This window comes from Xenopus laevis, chromosome 4S (assembly GCF_017654675.1).
Source record: "Xenopus laevis strain J_2021 chromosome 4S, Xenopus_laevis_v10.1, whole genome shotgun sequence".
NCBI classification, from domain to species: Eukaryota; Metazoa; Chordata; class Amphibia; order Anura; family Pipidae; genus Xenopus; species Xenopus laevis.
In genome coordinates this window covers 33,036,760-33,062,042 of record NC_054378.1, presented here as the reverse complement: position 1 = coordinate 33,062,042, position 25,283 = coordinate 33,036,760, and the positions used below count along the sequence as shown (strand labels likewise).

General features: G+C 39.7%; 1 protein-coding gene across 5 annotated transcripts in view; it reads left to right on the top strand.

The window, feature by feature from the left end:
• The first annotated feature begins 2,190 nt into the window (after positions 1-2,190).
• Positions 2,191-25,283, top strand: part of gnao1.S (G protein subunit alpha o1 S homeolog) — a 107,842-nt gene continuing 84,749 nt past the window's right edge. The window contains exons 1-2 of one of the 5 annotated variants that reach the window (XM_041591224.1): positions 2,191-2,592; positions 3,371-3,413. In XM_041591224.1, the coding sequence (XP_041447158.1) occupies positions 2,475-2,592; positions 3,371-3,413 (161 nt within the window). In that variant the 5' untranslated portion in view covers positions 2,191-2,474. 5 annotated transcript variants of the gene reach the window in all.

Here is a 25,283-nt window from a genome sequence, read left to right as displayed (position 1 = left end):
AGCGTTGACCAAACGGGCGGTCGGATCGCGGGACCGCATCAACGAACAGATGCGGCCGCGATCCGACGGGATTTTTAATCCCATCCGATCGAGATCTGGCCGACTTTCGGCCAGATCTCGATCGGGGAAGCCCGTCGGGGGCTCCCATACACGGGCCAATAAGCTGCCGACACGGTCTGTCGGCAGCTTTTATCGGCCCGTGTATGGCCACCTTTAATTGGGTCTTGGCAGACAGCCCAGAAGAGATACTTAAAGGGATACTGTCATGGGAAAACATGTTTTTTTCAAAACGCATCAGTTAATAGTGCTGCTCCAGCAGAATTCTGCACTCCATTTTTCAAGAGCAAAAAGATTTTTATTATATTCAATTTTGAAATCTGACATGGGGCTAGACATATTGTCAGTTCCCCAGCTGCCCCCAGTCATGTGACTTATGCTTTAATAAACTTCAGTCACTCTTTACTGCTGTACTGCAAGTTGGGAGTGATATCACCCCCTCCAGCAGCCTAACAACAGAACAATGGCAAGGTAACCAGATAGCAGCACAAGATAACAGCAACCTGGTAGATCTAAGAACAAAACTCAATAGTAAAAGCCAAGTCCCACTGAGACTGATTCAGTAACATTACGTAGGAGAAATAAACAGCCTGCCAGAAAGTAGTTCCTAAAGTGCAGACACAAGTTACATGACTGGGGGCAGCTGGGAAACTGACAATATGTCTAGCCCCATGTCAGATTTCAAAATTGAGTATAAAAAAAAATCTGTTTGCTCTTTTGAGAATTGGATTTCAGCACAGAAGTTTAGAAGTTTAGAAAATCTGTTTGCTCTTTTGAGAATTGGATTTCAGCACAGAAGTCTGATGGAGTAGCACGATTAACATGTTTTCCCATGACAGTATCCCTTTAACATACTTTTGTGACAGTTTGATAGGATTAGAATGAAGACTCACAGCTTAAAGGAGAACTAAAACCCTTCAGCACTAAAATCCCTCCCCCGGGCAAATGCCCCAAAGTTGCTATTTACTCCTCGGCGCAGGTACTGTCCATGGAGTTCACAGGCGCCACCTTCTCTCATGCGGTCTTCTTCTTTTGCAAACGAAGTGACTTTCGGCGCATGCGCAGTAGAGCTGAACTAGCAAATGCTCCTACTGCGCATGCGCCACCAAACACCGGGCAATCCAGGAAGAAGACCGCACGGGAGAAGATGGTGCCTGTGAACTCCATGGACAGGAAGGTGCAATGCGTATGAAGCAAAATTGAAACCACCGCTAGCAGGGAAAGGAGAATGACTTCCAGTTCCTGATGCAACCCTCCATGCCGGTCCGTTACGGCAGAACAGCAATCAAAGCAGGCACTTGTTGTGGGAAGGTGGGTAGCATCCGGAAGGACATCAAAAACGGTGGAGCCAGGTAGTTGAATAAAATCGATAACCTTTAATTAAATCTTTAAAACAAAAAGTACAAGCGGGCAGGGAGAGTGTAGCTTAACAGGACCATGGACAGGACCTGCGCCGAGGGGTAAGGAGCAACTTAGGGGCATTTGCCCAGGGGGGGAGGGAGACCAGGGGGAAAGAGGGAGGGATTTTAGCGCCCGAAGGGGCTGACTTCTCCTTTAAAGGGCAATTCACCTTCATTTGCAAAACTGTAAAAACATACAAAAACTTTCATAACCTGCCAAATTATGTAAAATGAACATGGTAATTAGGGGGTGTGGCCACAAAAAATTGGCGTGGCAAAGTACGCGCAACAAATCTTTTTGTCCCTCTTCCTGTTTCCTTAATTTTGGGAGGTATGGTCAACATTTCCCAGACCAAAAGTGAAAAAAAAATCAAAAGCTAACCCATTCCACAAATGTATATCTTCCTTACTCGATTAAACTGATCATACTTAGTTAAATCACAGCATAAGAACGTATCCTGGGAGTTGCAGTTTAAACGCACCGGATTGAAGTGTCTCACTGATGTCTGTGTGCGACACGAGCAAGCCTTTGGTCTCCGGGGCACCGTGACTACGAATAACAGGAATACATACATAAACACAACGCCATATTAATATTGGTGTGCACGCGGTGGGACGTACAGTCTCACAGGCTGTAAGCCGCGCTAGGCGTAATCAAGAACCCCATGTGACTCTTTCTCTGTGACAGAGAGGCTAACCACGTGATGGTCCAAAAAATGGGCGGTTCCAGAGCTCGCTCCCTAACTCGTTAGTTTGTGTCTGGGCGCTCCCGCGGCCGCGCGCTCAGTGACGTCAGAGCGGCAGCAGTGAGACAGAGCCGGAGATAGCGGGACAGATCTGAAGGGACTGACAGAGACATTCGCCGCCCGTTCGCTGGCGCTGTCACCGGCACACTGGGACTCATCTCCATCCGTCCTGTTCCAGCCGTAACCAGGAAACAAACCCGCCGCCGGGAGAAGGACCCGGGACCCCCTCCGCCCGCTCCCGCCGGACCCGGGACTCCCCCCCCGAGCAGTCATGGGCTGCACACTGAGCGCGGAGGAAAGAGCAGCGCTGGAGAGGAGCAAACAGATCGAGAAGAACCTTAAGGAGGATGGAGTCACCGCTGCCAAGGATGTCAAACTGCTGCTGCTAGGTGAGCCATGAGTCCGCGACACTAATCCCACACAGACCCCTCTCTTAGGCACTATCCGGCCCTTGCCTGTTGTTAAACTACAAGTCTCATCACCTTCCGTGTCGGCGGATGTCGGATTTCCTAGTTCTGCAACTGCTGTAGGGCCGCAGGGTGGGCATAGCTTGGCATAGTGTAATGAAAGCTGCCACTGCCATTCACTGTCACATTCTGCTTTCGGTGTAGATGTGTGTATAGTATAGCTCATGTGTGTGTATAGTATAGCATAGCTCATGTGTGTATAGTATAGCTCATGTGTGTGTATAGTATAACTCACGTGTGTGTATAGTATAGCTCGTGTATGGTATAGCTCGTGTATGGTAAAGCATAGCTCGTGTATGGTATAGCATAGCTCATGTGTTTATAGTATAGCTCATGTGTGTATGGTTTAGCTCATGTGTGTATGGTATAGCATAGCTCATGTGTGTATGGTATAGCTCATGTGTGTATGGTATAGCTCACCATGCAGGAACACTGATGTAGGGCAGTGGGATCGGTACTGGGCTGGCAGCTATCTAGGTTCTGTGCATATATTCTCAAATAGTTCATATTAGTCGTTTAGTTGCAGTGCCTGTAACAATTGGGGAAGCGATTATGTGTATCACTGTATCATTTAATGTAACAGCTAGTTCGAATGTAAGAAAGATTGTGGCAATGCACTGCTATAGAGTGTTATGCATATGCTGCTCGCCTGTTTTCCCATCCTACATCCTGATGGAAAATCTTTTCTCTAACCCTACAGGGGCTGGGGAATCTGGGAAAAGCACCATTGTGAAGCAGATGAAGTAAGTGACTCTTCCCCCTCCCCCTATGCTGTGTGTGAGCCGCCATGTTTAGTGCCGCCTGGCCCAGTGCACTGATTGCAGGGAGCTGTTCACAGCTTGTGGTGCTGAACCCATTCTGTCGTGCGGGCTGTTGCCTGTTACCGGCGTGATGATGTATTATAGCCCAGATTGTATGACGAACGTAAGGGTTGTGTGTATGCAGATGGATCTTGCCTATTAACCACCTCTCTTCCGGGCGGGCCTCTGCTGTACTGAGCAAACGAGGCCTATTCTCTTTGCCCAATTGTTAACACGAATTCTCCCCCTCCTTATCTTCTCCTTATCTGAAGCTGCTTTGCATGCCGCATGTGAGCAGACAGCGATTAGTGCTCTGTATTTCTTGCACACTCATCTGCTGTGACACCATTACACACACAAAGTCGCTAATTACCAACCAACAAAGCACAAACACTGAATGATCCTCCATCGGTGTGACAGCATAGCAAAAATAATGATCTCTCCCGGGGAGGAGGCAGGGTAGCCATGCTCTATCCCCCTTGCTTATATCCCCATTGCTTATATCCCACTTTCTTATATCCCCATTGTGTATATCCCACTTGTTTATATGGGTGTATGAATTGGGTATGATTACCAGGGCAGAGGAAAAAAAACAATCAACACCCAACGGTAGATTGGTGGCTAGATACAGTGACGATAGTTGGTTTAACCCGTATTTGTTCTCTTTGGTTGTTGGCTATGGAAAGAGGGGACCATTGATAGTATTGTATGTGCAGGGCAGTCGACGGATTTCATTAGTTGGGGGGTAGGGTAGAGGTAACTTATTTAATATTCTCCGTTGTGGAGGCAGGAGGGGAGGGGGGTGGCATGTGGTGCAGGGTGTGTGTGTTAATTGTTTGAATAATTATACAAAAGACCACAGAATGATATGGGTCATAGGAAAGTCCTATAATACACTTTAGTTCATTGTAATGATGTGAGGAATTTGTAATCATTTTGCTTCTATTGCGGTGAAATCGTACATAATAGATGTAGGTATGTCTGGGTTTAGAAGATGTGCTATATTTTACTATATGTAAAGGGTGGGGAGGGGGAACAGGGGTGTAATTATATATAATATATATAATGCACATTGCTGTGGAATCTGGATGGATTGGGAAAGCATCGTGTAGAATGCAGTGTGCTTTGCAGGAATGAGGAGATGTACATCAGTATAAACCATCATATTTATTCGCAGCCCCATCAGCCTTTATCTCCGGCAATGGTGAATGAGATTTGCTTAACTGACAGCGAGTTGAGGGAAGGGATTCTAATTCAGCTGAGCTGTCAGATTTCAATGTCTCGTACAAAAAAATGGCCGACCATACGGCCGACATACGATTTGACACCCATTTTTATGTGGGGCGCCTGCGATGTCGCTTAGCTCGAGTAGCTTCAGTGTGCGTACATTATGTAACATTATTAAATGTGCCTGGCTTGTGTCGAGGTCTCTGCAGAGGCGTGTTGATTGTACGTCTAGAAATGCATATTAGCGAGTTTAGATGATAAAGGCTATGCTAGTCTGACGAATGTATGTCAAAGCGTCAGCGACTACATTTAAGCAAATCCCAGCATAAACTGTCCGTTTACCAATCCATAGGTATTCTGGGAATTGTAGTTTACAACACCTGGTTGAAAAAAAAAACATATAAATTATGTCTTTATACATTTATTCAGTACGATGCTTCCTTAAGATTTATCGCTGATCCGCGCTTCCTCTCCCCTCCCGTACCAAAGCGCTCAGCCACCTCAGCGCTTCTCGCATTCAGGAGGTGGACAGCGCCCAACCGGCATTCGGAAGTGTTCGGGGCGGAGCCTAGAGCTTCGGCTGCGCTCGGCTTTCTGCGTTTCGTTTTTTGTCGGAAACCTTCGGCAGGTCACTTGTTGATTAGCAGCCGTACATCATTGCCGTTGAAGGATTTTTGTAGATTGACTGAAGTAGTTATTTTTGTAATATACTATACTGCAGCAGGACTATACTGCCTCAAGATGCCTGCACAAAATGAATGACAATGACATGTTTTAATGAGGCTTTAAGATTGACTGAATATTTAACGAATATAATACTTTTTATAGTGTGCTTTAGTGATGAGGAGGAATTAATAAAAACAAAAATAATACAGCTTTATATGTGGACTAGACATTAAGCCCGTTAAATTAACGGGCGCTAGAACATATGTAGTCAAACATTTATAAAAACAGAATTGTTCTAGGCGAATTTTCGCCTGCGCTACGCAAATTCACTAACGTGCGAATTTACGCTCTGGTCGGCGAAGGGTAACATATTTATGTTTTTCAGACTGTCACCCACAATGGTAAAACACGCCACAGCGTAAGGGTGCGAAGTTGCGCGTCTATCTACTTCGCTAGCGTAAATTTGCCAGCGTAAATTCGCCAGAGACGGTCCGTGCGGCACATGCGCAGTAGCGCAATTCCACGGACACAGGGACTGGACGCAGAGACACTTGAACTTTATTATATAGGATAGGTGAGATGTTGATATGTGACAATGAAATGTTTTAAAGTCAAACTGCAGCAGCCTGACTCATTAAAATATTTTCAGACAGTGGGCTTATTTAATAAAAGGTGCAAAGTTTGCTACAGTTCTAATCTCCTATAGCAATCAATCGGCAAGTACCATTTACTGATCACCTGTATAAAAGCAAACATTCCATTGGTTACTATCCGTTACTGCAGCTGGGTAACTTTATGCCTTCTATTACATATAGGGTTATATATGCAGGAGACTTTGTTTAAAAGCTGTTTCCCTAAAATCACATATTCCACATCACTGCAAAGCTTTTATCAATACAACACATTTAGTATCCTAGTAGTAGTAATAGCCCTGGGACCAGCACATAATTGGACACCATAAACCTACAGTTTTAGAACTTTTGAGATCTGTAGTTGCTCTTGGCTATGCAGGCAGTGTAACAGCACCTGTTACAAGCAGTTGGGATAATAGCCTATTGGGATGAGTCTGTTGGTTGCTGTGTATAGTAGGGGTAATATAGAGTATTGCACTGCTGCAGAATCGCCCATAGGTTTGTGAATTTTTCCTTAAAAACTGTCTATATGCTTGGTAAAAAAACAATTGATTCAGTTGTTCACTTTACAGGGCAGTGCGGCTAGTATAACCAGGTGAGCAATTCCTGGAATTCGTTTTCATGGTCATATGGCCTCTGATGTGCCTGCATATAGTGTGTGTGGCACCTGATTCTAGACATCCCATAGCAAACTTCTTATAACACAAAGAGGACATGAGCTTTTTTTTCTATGACAGTATCCCTTTACATAATTAAATGCATTGAATTATAATATTTACTTTGACACAGTCTGATTCAAAGCTAGGTGACTGATACTGTAACAGGATTTGGATAAGATTATTAGGTTTGTGTAAATCCCAGTCATTATTTGGTTTCCAGAATATAATATGTTGTACACCTGTAACATTTTTTGGGTGAAGTCCATATCAAATCATAATGCATATGATACATAGCCATATTGGTAATCAATAAATGTTGATTTCCATCCTTGGTTTCAGAAGTAAGTGCAGGCAGCTGGCCTGCCGAAAATCATCTTCCTTTATGCTGAAAATTTCCCATTCCATTCAATTTTACAGGATTTTTATAGGCTATTTATCAAAGCCTGAAAATAGAGTATGCTCTATTTTCACCTTTTGATATATATTCTCTTATAAATCCTATTTGAGTGAATTGAGGGTAGAATACTTTTCCTCTGGGAAACTGTGGTGAAGTTCACTCTTTGATAAATATACCCTTAGGTGTGTGTTCAGAGGGATTTGCCAGTACAAGGAACCATGCCATTATTTAAATTACTGTTTGCGTGTTGTTTGGTTGTTGAGGCTTGTACTGTGCCACTGGAAGTTATGCTGCAGCAGTGTTGTGTGTATGTGGGATAGAAACTGGATAAATTCAGTGCTGTGTTTTTAATAGAAAGTGCCTCTATCTGTGAATGCAGGTGGAGAGGTAATTGAATAACAAGACAATTAGCTTCTAATTGCACTGAGAAGTTGTATAGGAAGGAATTGCTTTGTGTGGTTAATAAGAAAATTCATCTTTCTTTTTGCCAGTTTGTGCTCAGAAGCCTCATTTTCTTGCCAGTAATCGATAAAACTATATTAGGTTTGACTTAGAACATTACAGATAAAATTGAAAAAAGAAAACATTCTAAGTCTTAGGGTTGGACTACATGGACGTTTTCATCACGATCCGACGTGCTGTGACAAAACGTCTGCGACAAGTCGCAAGCAACAGAAATAAGGTAAGGGATAGAAATGTCGGAAGTCGCAGAGTTGATCATACGCAACACGACTGTCAAATGCAGACACTGCACGCTGTGTCGTCTTGCGTCGGATCAATGCTGCGACTTCATCTGACATTTCTATCTCTTACCTTGCTTCTGTTGCATGCGACTTGTCGCAGGCGTTTTGTCGCAACAAGTCAGATCGCGATGAAAACATCCATGTAGTCCTACCCTTAGGGCTCTTACACATGGGTGGTTTTACCTGCGTTCAGCTGCAGGGGAGCGCAGGAGTAAACGCACTCAATTATTGTCAAGGGGGCTGTACTCACACACACGCATGTTAGCACCAAATGGGAACGCAGGTGGGACGCAGCATGTTGTGTTTCACCTGCATTCGGCGCATACATTCGTCTGTGTGAGTACAGCCCCCTTGACAATAATTGAGTGTGTCTACTCCTGCGCTCCCCTGCGACTGAATGGAAGAAAGGCAATGCAGGGGAGCACAGGAAAAAACGCCCGTGTGTAAGAGCCCTTGTAATGTTAATTAGGATTTTAGATGCCCATATGGCCTCTGCATTCGCTTAGTGGTAGTTTGCTTCAAATATCTCTTTTGTATGTAGCATACATTGAAAAATGGTTCTAGATTTGTAGCCTACTTGCCAGCAGCAATGGAATGGCTCTAGGTAGAAAACATCACTGGGAGCTCTGCTTCAATTCTCTGGTGTGCAAGAGTGACAATTAAGTACTGTAAGTGCAATTTGTGCAATTATCTAGTGACAAGTCTGAACAAGAGCACAGAAATCAATGCTAACATAATCAGGCATTTTATAGAAAGTAATATTCACAGAAAGTGCTTTGCAGCTTGATGTGTAGAAGTGTTCAGACAGTTTGAAAAGGGTTTGCTATGAGAATTGAGAACTTGTAAAAAAACTGATATTTGCTAAGTGCTTGTCATGTATTACAGCAGTTCTTGGAAAAATCAAACAATTCCCATTTTACCCATTGCTCTTCCTGCTACCATGAGATCACAGGATTGCATATAGTATTGTGTAAATTTCACCAGTCCAGTACAAGACCTGGCAGCAGTCTTTACTGTCTGTGACAGTGGTCAGAACTACACAGCATAGGAGTAGGCTTGCCATCTGCAGCCACAAGATAACATTCTTGGAAAGGTGCCCAAAAATGCAGATAAGGAATACCACTAGAGCTATGTGTCAAGATCCAGCCTATTTATTTTTAGTGTAGTGCGGTTACATTTTTGTTGTGATAATGCCTAAGCATAGAGCATGTATATTGTATATCATGCTGTGTAAAACATTGAAGACAAACCACTGATAATGTTGTCCATAGCAACCAATCGGAACTTTGTTTTTATTTCTAACTTGCAAGTGATTGTTGAAATCTAAATGCTGATTAGTTGCTATGGGTAACATCACTGGTGATATTTTTCTCTAATGCTTTACACGGCATGATATATAGACCTAATAGAGTTGCTAAATCATACTGAACTTGAGGTGGCCATACACTGACCAACGAAAGAATAGATGGCTTACTGGCCTTACACAACGATAGTTAAATGCTGTTGTTCCAAGTAACAGAAATAAAGCATCTTCATATGATCCATGCACCTGTTGGCACATTTCCAGTTTAGACATATCAAGTGAGATTTGATAGGATCTCAGGATTAGTGATGGGCGAATTTTTGTGCCTCGTTTCGCCGAAAAAATGACGCCCATAGACTTGTATGGCAGCATGCGTCAAAAAAAAAAGACGCGCGTCAAAACAATTTCATTGCGCAACAAATTTTTTTTTGATGCCCATTCGGCAGCGAATTTTTGATGAAACGGGTCAAATTCGACTCAGGATGCTATTTTGAAACTGACCGTTGAGCTGCTGTGTGTCCAGATAGTGGAGGTGGATATTGACCACACACTCTGACGAGATCTTAGCTTGTATGGCCAGCTTCACTTCAATCTCTCTTGCTCTCGCTCTCGCTCTCTCTCTCTCTCTCTCTCTCTCTCTCTCTCTCTCTCTCTCTCTCTCACTCTCACTCTCACTCTCTCACAGGATAATGGAGGTTGTAGGGGCTGTGACCCGTTTTATCACATTCAAGACAAAAAGCATACCTCCAAATTGTCCCGTTATGAGTGGGACAGTTCTGATTTTGACAGCTCAACCTCAACCTGACTTTCTCTTTGATCTCCTTCACTAAACAGCCAGAAAAAGATACAATGTTTTTAACTTTATTGGCTTTTGGCAGAGAACACAGAACAGCCACAAGGTGCACTTGGTTACTTTAATAATAATTTAAGGAAAGCAAATAAGTAATTGTAACCATTTAAGATAAGCAGGTCTCTAGGGGAAACTGACTTGCAGCTTAAAGGGCAATTCACCTTCATTAGCAAAATTGTAATAACGCATAAAAAACACAAAAATGTGTTAACTTTCATAACCGGCCAAATTTTTTAAAATGAAGATGTTAATTAGGGGGATGTGGACACAAAAATGGGCGTGGTCAAATAATTTCACCTTGCTACGCGCACCAAATCTTTTTGTCCCTCTTTCTATTTCAAGAATGTTGGGAAGGATGAAAAAGTAATTCAATACCTAGTGTACAGTTGGAGAAATATTCTATAATCTATTAAGAGACCTAAGGGCAACATTGGGATTTCCAGCAAATTTGCATCTGACTGAAGTCTGAGCATCAAGACTTTAAAGGGGTTCTTCATGTTAATATAACTTTTAGTATGATGCAGAGAGTGATATTCACAGACTATTTGCAATTGGTTTTTATTTTGTTATTATTTGCAGCTTTTTTATCTTATTTTCAGCAGCTCTCCAGTTTGCAATTTCAGCAGTTTGGTTGCTAAGGTCCAAATTACCCTAGCACCCAGGCACTGATTTGAATAATACATTTGTAGCCTTTCAGATCATTTTTTAGATGGGGTTAGTGCCCCCCATTTCACAGCTGGAGCAAGGCAAACCAATAAAACCAGCCCCATTATCAGTCTTCTGGCTACCAATGGCTTCCTGATTTTTAATCTGTGATGCCATCAGAAATAGCTGCAGAATGGCTCACAAAGAGACTGATACAGTGTAAATGGGGCCAAGCTTTTGAACTTTGCTTTTCATGTTCACATTTGCTTCGTGCTGGTAGATCAGTGAGAAGGAATGAATAACATTTTATATGATAAACCATTCATTTACTTCTTATGCTTGTGGCTTGAAAGGTCTGTCCTAAAAAAAAAACTTGACTGCAAGTATTTCACTGAAAAGATGGTCTCTTTTTGCCTGCTGCTTTTTAGTGGCCTTCTGTTTTAAGCAGTACAATATTTCTGATTTATGAAATCAATAGATGATGTATGAAATGGAGCCAGATGTTTTCAAATACTGGTTTAATGGACAGTAGGTATGGGAAAGTTACTAATTCTGCATGTTGTAAGTCTGTGAGACCATCATCAGAATTGGCTGGTAAACTTAACATTATACTATCTGTTCTGTCAGTGTGTGACAATGCCATGGAGCTCAGATAGGCATGGTCCTGCCAAAAAGTGGCAGAGGAAGCTGCTTCTATTCTCAACTATTTTTATTTTAGCACATGAGTAGTGGAGTTAGGTTGCTGAATGTATTGATGATTGATGACTTTTAGTCCAGTGATTACAAATAGATATTAAGCATGCAGCATACTAAAATGTACAGTAAACATCACTGTTTTATCATTATTGTGGCCAAAGACATAATTTTGAGCCTTAATCCGTGTTTGATTTCCAGGAAAGATCGTTCATTTCAATACACGTGTAGAGCTGAATCGTCGGATATACAGGTAGAAACAATAGAATTCTATCTGACGATTCAGCACTAATAATGGCCAATGTTCGGGTTCCTTCAAAGGCTCAGATCACAATTTTCCTGCCAGCCCGATTGACAAGCCGACTGATATCCAAGTCTTCTGCTGATATTGGTCATCTTATCTCCCACCATACACGCACGAAATATTGTACGAAAATTTGTTCTGTACGATATTATCGGTGCGTCTATGGCCACCATTATTGTTAAATTAGTATGTACTCAGGACAAGGTTCCTTCTTTTTCATTGATCAATGGACATGTAAGGAATCTCATGTCTGCAGCATTCTTGTGACTATTTCATTATCACCTCTGTTATATTTTGTCTTTGTGGTTGATTTGGGTGCTTATGTGATTGGGCTTATTTACAAACTCCTGATTTTGTAAATTACACATTTTAGTGTTATGGTGAGGTTACTTAACTTGTCCCTTGCACTGGCCATTTTAATGTTCTTGTGCAGATATATACATTTGGGCTTGGGCAGGTCCCTGTAATCTGAAAATCAACTCACAATCAGCACCTTCACTGGCTGCTTTGAAGTAATAGACTCTACTTTCTACCTTTGTAAAGGTGCTTTACTATCTGAATAGGCTTAAATATCTGAACTAGCATGTGTTTTCTTTAAAACTTATCAGAGGCTTTATAGTAGACTTTCAATCAATTCTAGACATTATCCAAAGTCAAACTCCATTCTCTGAGTTTGCTATTCCATTGTGTTTATAGTTTGAACAACTGACTAACAGTTTTGGATTGAATTGGAATGCGGTTGCACCCTCAGCAATCTCATTGCTCATTACCCAGCGGTTGTTATTACTAATGTACGGATGCAAGCAATGAGATCCAGTTTCCCTTTCAGGAGATGGTCTGAGTTCAGTCAGGTAAAAGTCACCAGTGTAAATGGGACTTCTAATGAGTTTAATAAATGACCCAAAGTATACAAAGAGGTTTCCAGGCAAAGTTTGCTCAGCAACTTGGCATATATTCTGTAGCTGCATCATGGATTTCTTTTTTAATCTATTCCACTGAGTTTTAAGGGCATATTTACTAACATTGGAGCTAAATATCTGGAGAGATTTACGGAGATGTTGTCCATAGCAACCAATCAGATCTTTGCTTTTTTTTCTATCTTAAAGATGGCTGTTTTAATCTAATTGCTGATTGTTTGCCATGATCAACATTTCCAGAAATCTCTCCAGATATTTATCTCCAATTTCTGATATTGTTTAGCAAGATATAGGATACTTTGCTGGCCATTTAGATACACATCACACTGGAAACACTTTCTTGCAGAGAAACATATTGATTTTTGTGAAGGTGATTGATTATTGCTTGGCTGTCTCTTTTAAATGCTCTTAATTGTTTAATTGTGATACTAATTAAAGGAAAACTACATTATACAGTCATATAAAAAAGTTCGAGAACTCCTCTCAGCCTGCATAATAATTTACTCCACTTTCAACAAAAAAGATAACCGCGGTATGTCTTTCATTTCCCAGGAACATCTGAGTACTGGGGTGTTTTCTAAACAAAGATTTTTAGTGAAGCAGTATTCAGTTGTATGATATTAAATCAAATGTGAAAAACTGTGTACCCTTGTAATTTTGCTAATTTGAATTAATGTAACTGCTCAATACTGATTACTGGCAACACCAACTTGGTTGAATTAGCTTGTTCAGCCTTGAATTTCATAGGCAGGTTTGTCCAATTACGAGAAAAGGTATTTAAGGTGGCTAAATGCAAGTTGTGCTTCTGTTTGACTCTTCTCTGAAGAGTGAGAGCAATGGGATCCTCAAAGCAACTCTCAAAAGATCTGAAAACAAAAATTGTTCAGTATCATGGTTTAGGAGAAGACTAAAAAAAGCTATCCCAGAGGTTTTAACTGTCCTTTTCAATTGTAAGGAATGTAATCAGGAAGTTACGCAGGGGTTGGATATTCCATCAAGACAATGACCGTAAATTCACTTCTAAATCTACAAAGACATTTATGCAGAGGGAGAAGTACAATATTCTGGAATGGCCGTCACAGTTCCCTGACTTGAATATCATCAAAAAGCTATGGGATGATTTGAAGCAGGCTGTCCATGCTCGGCAGCCATCAAATTTAACTGAACTGGAGAGATTTTGTATGGACGAATGGTCAAAAATACCGCCATCCAGAATCCTGACAGTCGTCGGATTCTGTTGGGGTGCCCACATTTATGCACCTGTCTAATTTTGTTATGATGCATATTGCATATTTTCTGTTAATCCAATAAACACTATGGGGCAAATTCACTAAGATGCGAAGCGCCGAACGCTAGCGTTAATTCGCTAGCGTTTGGCATTTTCGCTACTGTGCAAATTCACTAACGAACGCTGGCGTAGTTTCGCTAGTGTTACTTCGCAACCTTACGCCAGGCGAAGTTTCGCTAGCGACGAAACTACGCAAATTCACTAACTTGCGCAGTGTACTGAACGCTACCTTTTACGCTAGACTTCCTTCGCCACCTCAGACCTGGCGAAGCGCAATAGAGTAGATAGGGATTGTTTACAAAAAAGTCAATTTTTTTTTAAGTCCCAAAAAAACGCTGGCGTGTTTTCTACATGATGGCTGATAGGCTGAAAAAGATCGAAAAATTTTTGGGGCTCCCCTTCCTCCCCCCTACATTTCCTGACTCATGGCAACTTACCTAGACAGTGGGCACATGTGTAGGGCAAAATAAAATTTTTATTTGCAGATTTGAAGGTTTTCTAGGCATTTGTAGTGCAGATACGTGTTCCTCCATTGAAATTTGAATTTCGCGCCGTATGCAAATTAGCCTTCGCTAGCGTAACTTCGCTTTATATAGCGAATCAACGCTAGCGCAACTTCGCAACCTTACGCTACCCCTGTGCGCAACTTCGGATTTTAGTGAATTTGCGGAGCCCTGGCGAAACTACGCCTGGCGAAGTGCGGCAAAGTTGCGCCTGGTGCAACTTCGCATCTTAGTGAATTTGCCCCTATGTCACTGCGGAAATACTACTGTTTCCATACGCATGGTAATTATTAAAAGGAAGTTGCTACTTTGAAAGATCAGCCAATGATGAACAAAACTCCAAAGAATTAAGAGGGGCTCCCAAACTTTTTCATATCACTGTATATTTTCTTTTCTCTTTATCAGAGCATGGTTTGAAATAAAGGACTAGACAAAAATAGGCTTAGTATTCTTGTTTTAGGTACTGCTGTCCTCTGCACATAAGATATATAGTGTGTTCTTCCTCTACAGTAGGAATTCCTACATGTTTTTCACCAGGGCCTTGCATGCTTGTCCTGTTTAACACTAAACCATCACCCACTAGAAACATCATTGTGTGCATGTAGGTTTTTAGGTTACTACAGAAATTTTTGTTATTGTTAGTCTCACTTCATATTTACAAGAAGTGTCTTAAAGTTTTGCTTTCAGTCTTACTTCTCTGCCTTACTTACCTTGTATTCTGAACAGCCCCATTTGGGCCATAGTATGAATCATCAATTCTCACAGAGATCCACTTGCAAAACGATCAAATCTTTATGTGTATGTCCATCTTAAAGTGATATTGACACTAAAAAAATACTTTTTAAAATATGAATGTACATTTAAAGTTACCTTTAGGTCATGTTTTTGCAGAGAGGTTTGTTTTTGTAATTAATTGTTAGTTGAAGTTCCTAAACCTAACTGTTTTGCCAACCTGACTGTCTCATCTCAGCCTGTCAGTTAATTTCTAATGTTTCTAATGCTAACGGACTCCTGGCAGCCCCCTCAAACACGGGGAATCAGATAGGCAATGTAAAAGCATTGAGCAAAAACTTTATGGCAAAATTATAAGTAGCATGGAAGGCCAATATTAAGATAGATGTAAAAAAGGTATACTTTCAGGTGTTAGTATCTCTTTAAGCCTAATTTTGCCTTGGGTACCATTTCATAACGATTAGTAGTGCCTGTTAGTATTGTTCATTTCATTTCTGATTGATACATGGAAAAATGTCTGCCCAAATACTTAGTAGAATTATTACAGATGCAGGTTTGTGTTTATTCATAGTGACAAATGATATGTTCAGAGGCAGGCAGACTTTACTCATGTGTTAGTGTAAACTTCACACAATGAAATCAGTGCAGCAAGCCATAGCAACCAATTATATATTTGCTTTAAAGGGGTAGTTCACCTTTACACTAACTTTTAGTGTATTGTAGAATAGCCAATTCTAAGCAACTTTTCGATTGGTCAGAAATAATGCTGCAGAGTGGTACCACAATTAGAAACCCCAGGTCAATTAAGGTATATACTGTAGGTCATGGCCTCCAGCCTAAGTGTATTCGCAGTAAATTGAATTAGAATTACCCTGTGCCTAATTGTAAGGCTAAGGGGCAGATTATTAAGGGTCGAATTGAAAATTCAAATTTGAACTTTCAAATTTTTTTTTCCAAACTGTCGACTAGGGAATTATCCAGACTCGATTTTTTTAAAAATGTGACTTTGATTTTTGAGATTCATCATACTTTATCATGCCAAATTTGCCACCTAAAACCTACCGAATTGCTGTATAAGTCAATGGGAGAGGACTAGTGAGCAATTTGGGGAAGTTTGCAGCGTTCCTGATATTCGAGTATTTTTCGGAGAAAAAGCTCGAATTAAGTTTGATCGAATTCGAATTGAATTCGATTTGAGTTTTTTACAATTTGATTTTCTTAATAAATTTCCCTAAGTCAAATTTCGAATTCAATCAAATTTATGGGATTTTTAAAAAACACATGGATTCAAAATTAAATGTACATGTACTATCTCTAAATGTATTACTGGGACCAGTGTGTGTATTTAGTTCTAATAAAAACCTAAACATGATGTTGGAGTCTGTATTTGGCTGAAATACACTATACATTATACTGTTAATACAGATGAAAGTCTGCAATGCCAGCACATCCACATTAATAACTGTAATTGCAATGATCGCATGTCACAAGTTGACCCAAGTAAATTAACACACACTGAAATTGGATATTCATAATAAACTGCAGTGACCTCTACTTACAAATGCAAAATTCAAGCCATTTTAGTGTACTAGCCAAAGTACTGTATCTAGTCAGTGCTGTGTGCTGCGCAATCCATGCTGTATTCCGTAGATTAAACTGGTATTTGTTGGCACAGATGGTTATGACTTGCCAAATTTTATGTAGTGCCACTCCATCCTATTCTGACATTTCTGGTGTAATGCTGTATGATGACCTATGGCTTCCTGTTGTGCCCTAACTGACATTGGTGGTTTCCTGTTGTAGGGGCAAACACTTGATGACAAGGAAGTTTATTTCCTATTTTTGAAATGGGCGTAGTTCCCTGTTTTTTTTTGTTTTTTTTTGAAGATTCAATAGATTTTGGTTTCTTCACACTCTGCGAGGGCGACTCCTTCAGAATTGTATATGGCATGTGTAAAGTGGTGGACCGCAGTTGTGTCCTCATGGTTAGAAATACCTCTTCTGATGGTGGGTGCAGTTTATACACAGCAAGAATAATCTTATGCAATACTCATTCTGTGGTTTACAAATCTATACATAATTAGTTATTTTGTTGTGACATAAACATCTTTGCTGTTACAGAATACTGTGGGGTAAATTTACTAAGTGGCAAAATTTGCCAGCGACGGCTTCGGAGCCATTGCAACACCTCTCGCCAGGCGAAAATTCTCTCAGACAATGCTAATTTACTAAAATGCAAAATTTTGTCCAGGGTGTCGAATGCTGGCAAATTTTCGCTAGCATTACTTCGGCAATCAAAGTGAAGATGCGCTAGCATTCAATTATGCCAACTTTGTTAGAGGTCTTCACTCATGCTTATTTGCATACGGCAGGAAATTATAAAGTTGAATGGAAGTATATGTTGCAGCAAATACATTACATTACACAAGTCCAGGGAACCTTAATAAAGAAAATAGAGTTGTTATATTGCCCTACACATGAGCCCACTGTATAGTTTATTTTCCATATGTGAGAAAATGTATGGGGGAACCCGGTTACCCAAAAAAAATTTTAAGGACTTTTGCAGGCTATCACTCTGAAAAAAGGAAAAGACGCCAGCATTTTTTTGAAACTTTTTCCACATAAAATATGACTTAAGTAACAGAAGATTGAGGAAGATCTTTGCACTCTAGTGCACTAGTAAAATCTTAGTGAATTTGCGGAGTAACGTCCATTCGCCATAGCGGAAATTCGCCTGCCGATAGAGTGCAAATGACCGCTAGCATTTGTCTCTTTCGCTAACGAAGTTTTGACTTTTTTGAGTTTAAGATATTAGATTGTTATAATAAATAATCAAATATTCAAATTTCAAATAAAATCGAATTCATGTGAGTTAAAAAAAACTTTATTGATAAATGTGCCTCTATACTTTGTGTTACTATGTTTTGTCCAATTTTCAAAAAAATAAACAGGTAGTTTCCATTCACGTTGACATGGTTGTGACGATTGAATGTAAGCTTTTTTGCTAACATATGTATAGTAGGGATTGGATTGAGTCAAATAAATGATATATCTGATGCGTCCCCATTTTAAAATGTTATGTACTTTGCCACAGTATCATGTGGTCTTCATGTATTATACGTAAAAGTACTTAAGTATTTAGAAATTTGTTTAACCTTTAAACAAAAGATACACTTTGGGGGCTGCGTTTAGTAAAATAAGTAAAGAGAAGGAACAAAATGCAGAAAATTGGTGAAATTCTTCGTTTCGCATTTTGCCCACTGCCTTCCTGTAGCAAAGAGTTGTGGCAAGTCTGTGCTCATTTTCAGAATCTGTGGCCATCCCTGTCAATGCTGCCTGTGTTTGTTTGGGGAGTGGGTAGGCACATAGGCCCCCCACCTGTCCCCTTATTTGGGTGTCATTCAGACCTAAAAATTAAAGAGTCGTAGGAGGAAGGTCTGCACTTATTGCAGTTTAATGCAATTATTAGATGTATTCCTGAATTTTCAAGTGTTTGTAACCCTACCATAGGGTGGTGGTAAGGATAGCTGTGACCGTTGATGCTTTGCACCAGATTCTTTTATTTGACATATGTTACAGAGCACAGCCAGTGCCCAGTCATAAGTAAGGGGAACACATATCCCAGGTGCTACAGAATGACTGCTTTTATCTTGTCTGTTTTGGAATACATATAAGAGCTTGAAATTGGTACAGTAAAAATGCAGAGATAATTTGTTGATGCCATTGCTTCGATTAGCCATTTGCTATGCTTCATAGGCTGTTTCATTATTTTGTTGTCTGCATGTGATGTGCAAGTCTTATTTATGATCCAAATTACTTATTTTTAAAAAATACTTTCTATAAATGCCTGATTTGCTCTAAATGAGTTTCTTTAGATTAGTATCTATATTAAAGCCTGCCATGTATATAATCACAGCCTGTACTTGCAACAAGATTTGTGCATAACTTGGCTCTTATGACTAATCACTGACAAGTTTTTTATAGTGCTGATCAGAAAAGAGACCCACACAGACTATGGGCCTTATTTAAAAAGATTGTATAGATAAAGAAGCAATTGCTGCCATGCAAAAGAATATTATATAACATCATATTTTTATAGCAATACTAACATCAAAATCTTTCACAAAGTGTCTGAGACTTGATGCTGCTATAAATATAATTATAGTATCCATCAAAAAGCATGACAACTGCTCATTTTAAAGTACCCGGAAATACTTTAACTTTATAAAGATGTAACCTTTTCAGACTTGGGTAAATTATTTTTCTGTTGCTACGGTTTACAGTTACAAAGCAAACATATCATTTCTATGGAAATGTCACTTTGAAATTAATACAGGTATTGGACCTGTTATCCAGAATGTTCGGTACCTGGGATTTTCTGGATAACAGATCTTTCTGTGATTTGGATCTTATACCTTAAAGCTGGCCATAGACGCAAAGATCTGATCGTACGATCGTCGGAGATCGGTCGTTTGGTCGATCGGACAGGTTAGAAAATTTCTGTCGCCTGCCGATAATATCTCTGCGTGTATTGCCGGTCGTACGATTTTCAGTGGGAGACTGTCACTAGCTTTGGTTGGACATAGATATCGTACGATTGCTTTCAGGGGCAGAACATTGCTGATCTGTTCTTTAACTAATCTGACTGGTAAGACTTTGATCTGAATGGTTAGTGGCGGGTCAGGAGATGTGAAAGTCCGATCGTACGATGATTCGTACGATCGGATCTTTGCATCTATGGCCATCTTAAGTCTATCCCAATAGGCTGGTTTTGCTTCCAATAAGAATACATTATATCTTAGTTTGGATCAAGTACAAGGCACAGCTTTATTATGACAGAGAAAAAAGGAAATCCTTTTTAAAAATTTGAATTATTTCATTATAATGGAGTCTATGTGAGACAGGCTTTCTGTAATGCACAACTTTCTGGATAATGGGTTTCCGGATAACTGATCCCATACCTGTAATCCTTTTTTACTGTAATTTTAAAACCGTGCTGCATTTTAAAAGTAGTAAGATGCCAGTCATCTGTACACATATATATAAAATGTGTATATAATCAGAATGTTCTATGTCTGAGATGTAGGGATGTAGCGTTCTTGTATATCTATTTTTTATCACCTTGCCTCAAAGGTCTGGCATCAGAAAATGGATCTTGCTTTCACTTCCATGACGCTTGGTACCTATCTCTCTGCTCTATCAGGGTTGTCTGATAGAATGAATTGAACTTATTACCAAAACTGTTTGACTGAATGGGGTACCTATTTTAATAGGGCGATAAGAGACATTCAGCTTTTTGTAATAACATTAAGCGTTGCTGTCTGGCAGTGTATAATCTTTGCAATCAATGACTGGAAGGTTTTCCTTGAAGGATCTGCTATTGGATTGGATTTCAGTTGCCGAGTTTAGTTCTGAAGCTGCTTTCTATTCAATCTCCTACTGAATAACAAGAGTGAAAGTACTCAACACTACATGTGTGGTGACTTGTGCACCATTTTTTATATGAACATATTTTATACGAACATAGAAAAAATTCTAATAGCAATACATACGTCAGTTCTTTAGCCTAAACCATTTAACAGCAAAACATTTTGCTTGCTTGTAGGAAAACGGCTCCTAAAACATGTAATGCACCGGCTATTCAGTTCTTGAGGATAATATAAACATAGATTGTCATTTTTGAAGCTTTGCTGTGTGCGTATAATGAGACTCTAGGGGAAGAAATCCTTTGTGGGGAATCTCTGGACACAAGTTACACAGGTATTTAAGGTCTCAGGAAGGAAGTTCCACACTGCATCTGTTTAGAACTTTGTGTCAAGATTGCAGGTTTTGAGGAGAAAATATTCTCCCTACAGGCATAACAAGACCATATTACTCTAGTATTGGGCAAAGGGATTCCCAATGGAGACCTCCATGCATTTAGTCTTTTTAGCTAAGTCGCTGTAATAATTGGTGCTATTGGTATCCCAAAGCAACCAATCAGATTAAAAAGATGCTACACAAGATACCCCATGTAATGCTAGAACAAGAAACAGACCGTCATGGAAAAGATCATTTTTCTTGTATGCATCGTGTCAAGTAGAGTACCAAAATGTTCAGAGCAAGGAATCAATTGGTCTCCTAGTTCAGAAAATATAGTATAATATTGTATAAGCTTAGCACACCAAATCAATACCTATACGAATGCTGGGTGCTCACTGTCTGAGGGCTCCCTGACAGCTCCTATAAATATAACCTAACATAGAATTGAGTGAGCAGGGCACTCCAGTCTAGAAAAAATATTCACTTTCATTACATATATCGATGAGACAAGTAAAAAAAAAACAACAACATGTTTCAACCCCAGGCATGGGATCTTCTTCAGGGACACATGCAACATAAAAAAATGTTCAAAAATTCAGTGTCAGTATTGCTGCTGCCCTCAGTGAAGGGTGCAAATCCAGGAGCAGTGGCTCGTCATTCATAAAGCTTACATAATTTGTAAAATGAACAATGTCCATGAAGGATAAGGGCCCATGATGAGCTGGCTTTCCTTTGGCCTGCAACAAAAGATATTATTATTGCAGTATTTGACAATGGGATGATTATAGTTCTATTTTTCTTGCAATAGTGGACTATAAAACCATATCCTAAAGCATACCCTAACGATAAAAGTATTATCACTTAAAAATGCTTTTCAATACAAACTAGACCTTTATTGCTTACATTGGTAATATAAAAACTAGGGATGCACCGAATCCAGGATTCGGTTCGGGATTCGGGCAGGATTCGGCCTTTTTCAGCAGGATTCGGCCGAATCCTTCTGCCCAGCCGAACCGAATCCGGGGAGGGAAATCGCTTGACTTTTTGTCTCAAACCAAGGAAGTAAAAAAATGTTTCCCCGTCCAACCCCTAATTTGCATATGCTAATGCAGATTTGGTTCGGTATTGGCCAAATCTTTCGCGAAGGATTCGGGGGTTCGGCCGAATCCAAAATAGTGGATTCGGTGCATCCCTAATAAAAACGCCATTATGCTATTGGAAAAAAAGAAACGGGGAAAAAAAGGTGTTGAGCAGTCTCATGTCTTATGCTGATAAGTGATGTGTGAATGAAATGAAGAGTACATAGATGCAGACAGGCAGAGAAACCTCGATATCTGAGGAGGCTAAGTGTTATTATTAGAAGCCTATATTTATTAGGCTGTCCCCTCTGCAAGATCACAGTCTGGTCTGAGAGTGGGTGTGAATAACAGCCTGAGATCTTTCTGAGAAGAAGGGAAATTTAGTCAAACATGGTTTTGCTCTACATCATTTTGCTCTTACAAGCTGAGGGATGGCTGCTCTGATTATACTGTAGCATTCTCTTATTTATGTTGATTTTATTCCAGCGTCGGTAGTTGATACAACTTCAATGCATCTGTAGATCTTTTTTCACATTAGGGATACATTGATTTGGACGTTACATTTCTGCTGATGCAAGCCATTAATCTTCCAAGCAGCAGCTCAAGCTCTAATGAGAAAATCACTGGGCAGCTTAGAGAGATGGTTAATATTCATGTTCCCACAGCAGTGCTACGGAGCCCTTTGTATGTATATGTGCTCACGACAGGCCCTGTGGTTTTTTTTTTTTTTTTTAGAGTTCCCAGGCAATTCTTTTTAGAAACAAGGTGGATTTTATTTAGTGTTTAAAAACCACCTTACCTATAACCATTATTTAATGAAATTCATATGTATAGTATTTTCATGCTCCTTTCATGCTCATTTAAGCTATGTGCTTGCGTCCAAAGATTTAAAAAGAATCATAGTGGTTAACATGTGCACAAATTTGCTGCAGATCACTGCCCCAAAGCAACCAGTGAGAAATTTGCTTTCATTAATCTAACTGCAATTGACCAATCATAGTTAATTGCTGATGGGTTACACAGACCTCCATTGGTGTGCATTACACATAAAGGTATGCTGATCTCTGTGTTCTTGGTCCTGGACATAGTGATCCTTAAAATCTAACGTCACTATCACTTTCACACTCGCTATGGTCCATTTTATCAGGAACTAGTTAACTATGTATCTTTTTGAAATTTGTGGAAAGAAAATCAGGGTTCCTGGAGGAGTCCCATGTTAGTATAGGAAAATATTTAAATTTTTTCCCTTCTAGAACTTCTGATTTCTAGTTTGTCTATGGAAGTAGCAGATTCCTTGTATATAGTGAATAAAATACCCCCTCTTGTAAATTATAAGGATATTATAAGTTACCGAGGAGTTTCATGACCATATAAAAACACGAGGCCGAAGGCCGAGTGTTTTTATACAGGTCATGGAACTCCGAGGTAACTTCTAATATCCTCATATTTTACAACTGGGGGTACTTTATTTATTATAATACACAAATTTCAATGAGTCATGTGACAGAAATGACATCAAAACTCACCGTTTATAACTGATGACATCAGAACTCACCGTTTATAAGGATATAATTTACAAGATATTTATGGCTTTTGTGTATTATATACATATATATAAACACGTGCCTAAACTCTGTTCAGGTCATTAAACGTTATGAAGCACAACAGTATCAATAAGGACAATAAAAAAGTGAGCTAAGCCCTCAACAAACACAAAGACACTAATGCATTTTAGGACATGCATTCGTTTAATTCTATTTAGCCTTCTGAAGCAAATTGCTATGCACCAGCTCTTGTTGTAACAACCTTTATCCCGAGGAACGCCATGGTTCACTGAATTACAGCTTCCTTATCGTTACTAAGTCAGGGTTGTCTGTTACTTTCCTCACACATTCTTTACATTGAAGCCCCAGAACAGGGAGGATAATTCAAAGTCAGATGTTGTCTCTGGGGATGATTGAGAACAGCACCTGCAAAGGGAAATTTCACTTTTGTATGTAAAACCAATATATTTGTTATTGTTGAAATCATCTTTCCAAACAAATGTGTGCATTGGGTCAGTAAGGAGTAAAGGGAAGGCCCACTAAAAAGATTTTGTCTTTGCATAATAAAATAAAATGTAACACTTTCCCGATAATTTCAAATGTTCTATTATTATAAAGGAATTGCTCAATGTAAAGATGTTTTATTTTGCACAGCCTATGTATTTAACCAGTTTTTATTTTTACACAGAACTGTTCCTTTAAAGATCTTTGCAAATGATTACAATGGAAAGCAGTTTATGTCAGTCCTTTGCTATTCCCTTCTCGGGGCATTGGAAATCAACCCTCCTCCAGCCAAGACTCCCAATTCCCACAGTGCCACATATACATTGCATATTCTCCTCCTTCACGGGTCTTCCACAAGACATGAAAAGCATTTTGGGAATTGGCTGGAGGAGAGCTAGCTACAGATACAATGTTGCAATGGTACAACATTAACAGCCAGAAACTGTTTTTACAATACCTAAAATCATTAAAATGTAATTAATGTACTCTGAATTGGAGAATTGCTTAGAATGTGATTTTCTTTCACTATGCAAAAGAAAGTGGTGTGCATACTTTGATGCCCAATTTTTCAGGGGCTTAATGTGTGGGCCCTGACTATTCAAAAGTACCCCATGTTGGAGATATTACAAAATATCACTTTACCTAATCCAAGATCTACAACTATGTCCACGGTAACTGTAGTTTTCAACTATACACCCACTAACAGTCTGGTATTCTTATAGGCTATAATGGATTTTGTATACATATTTAAGACACCCCAAACACAATTTTTTTTTGTGGCATAGTGCTAGCATGGAACAGACCATAGAGTTCTCATTTATTTGCCACATGGCTCTATATCTTTCCCAGCTTGGTTAATCCCGAATGGCCATAACCTTGGGTTCTTGTGGCACAAGGTATGAAACATGCCTCACTCTGTGAGTGTGAGTCTCGATGAAGAATATGTCCTTACCATGGAGCATTGCCAGACAACTTTGCCTTTGATCATATACGTAAAATAGGCCATAGCAGAAAAGTTTCAAGATTCAAAAATGAGCATTTTAATTACAACAAGAAGTTGGTTATACGTATCCTCAGATTTAAAAAAATAAAACAAAAAAAAAACTGCGTGATTTGCCACATCATTTTTTAAACATTTTTTGCATGCTTTCTAATGTATCTAAATGACCATATAAAATGGACCCCATTAAAGAAACGTGCCCAGCAAAAGTAATACAATTAATAGGAGCTAGGGATAGTCCCTAATAGAAATATAGTTATACTGTACATTTATTGTATTTCTATATGCAAAACATAAAGGGTTTATTTGCCCTTTATCTTTGGCG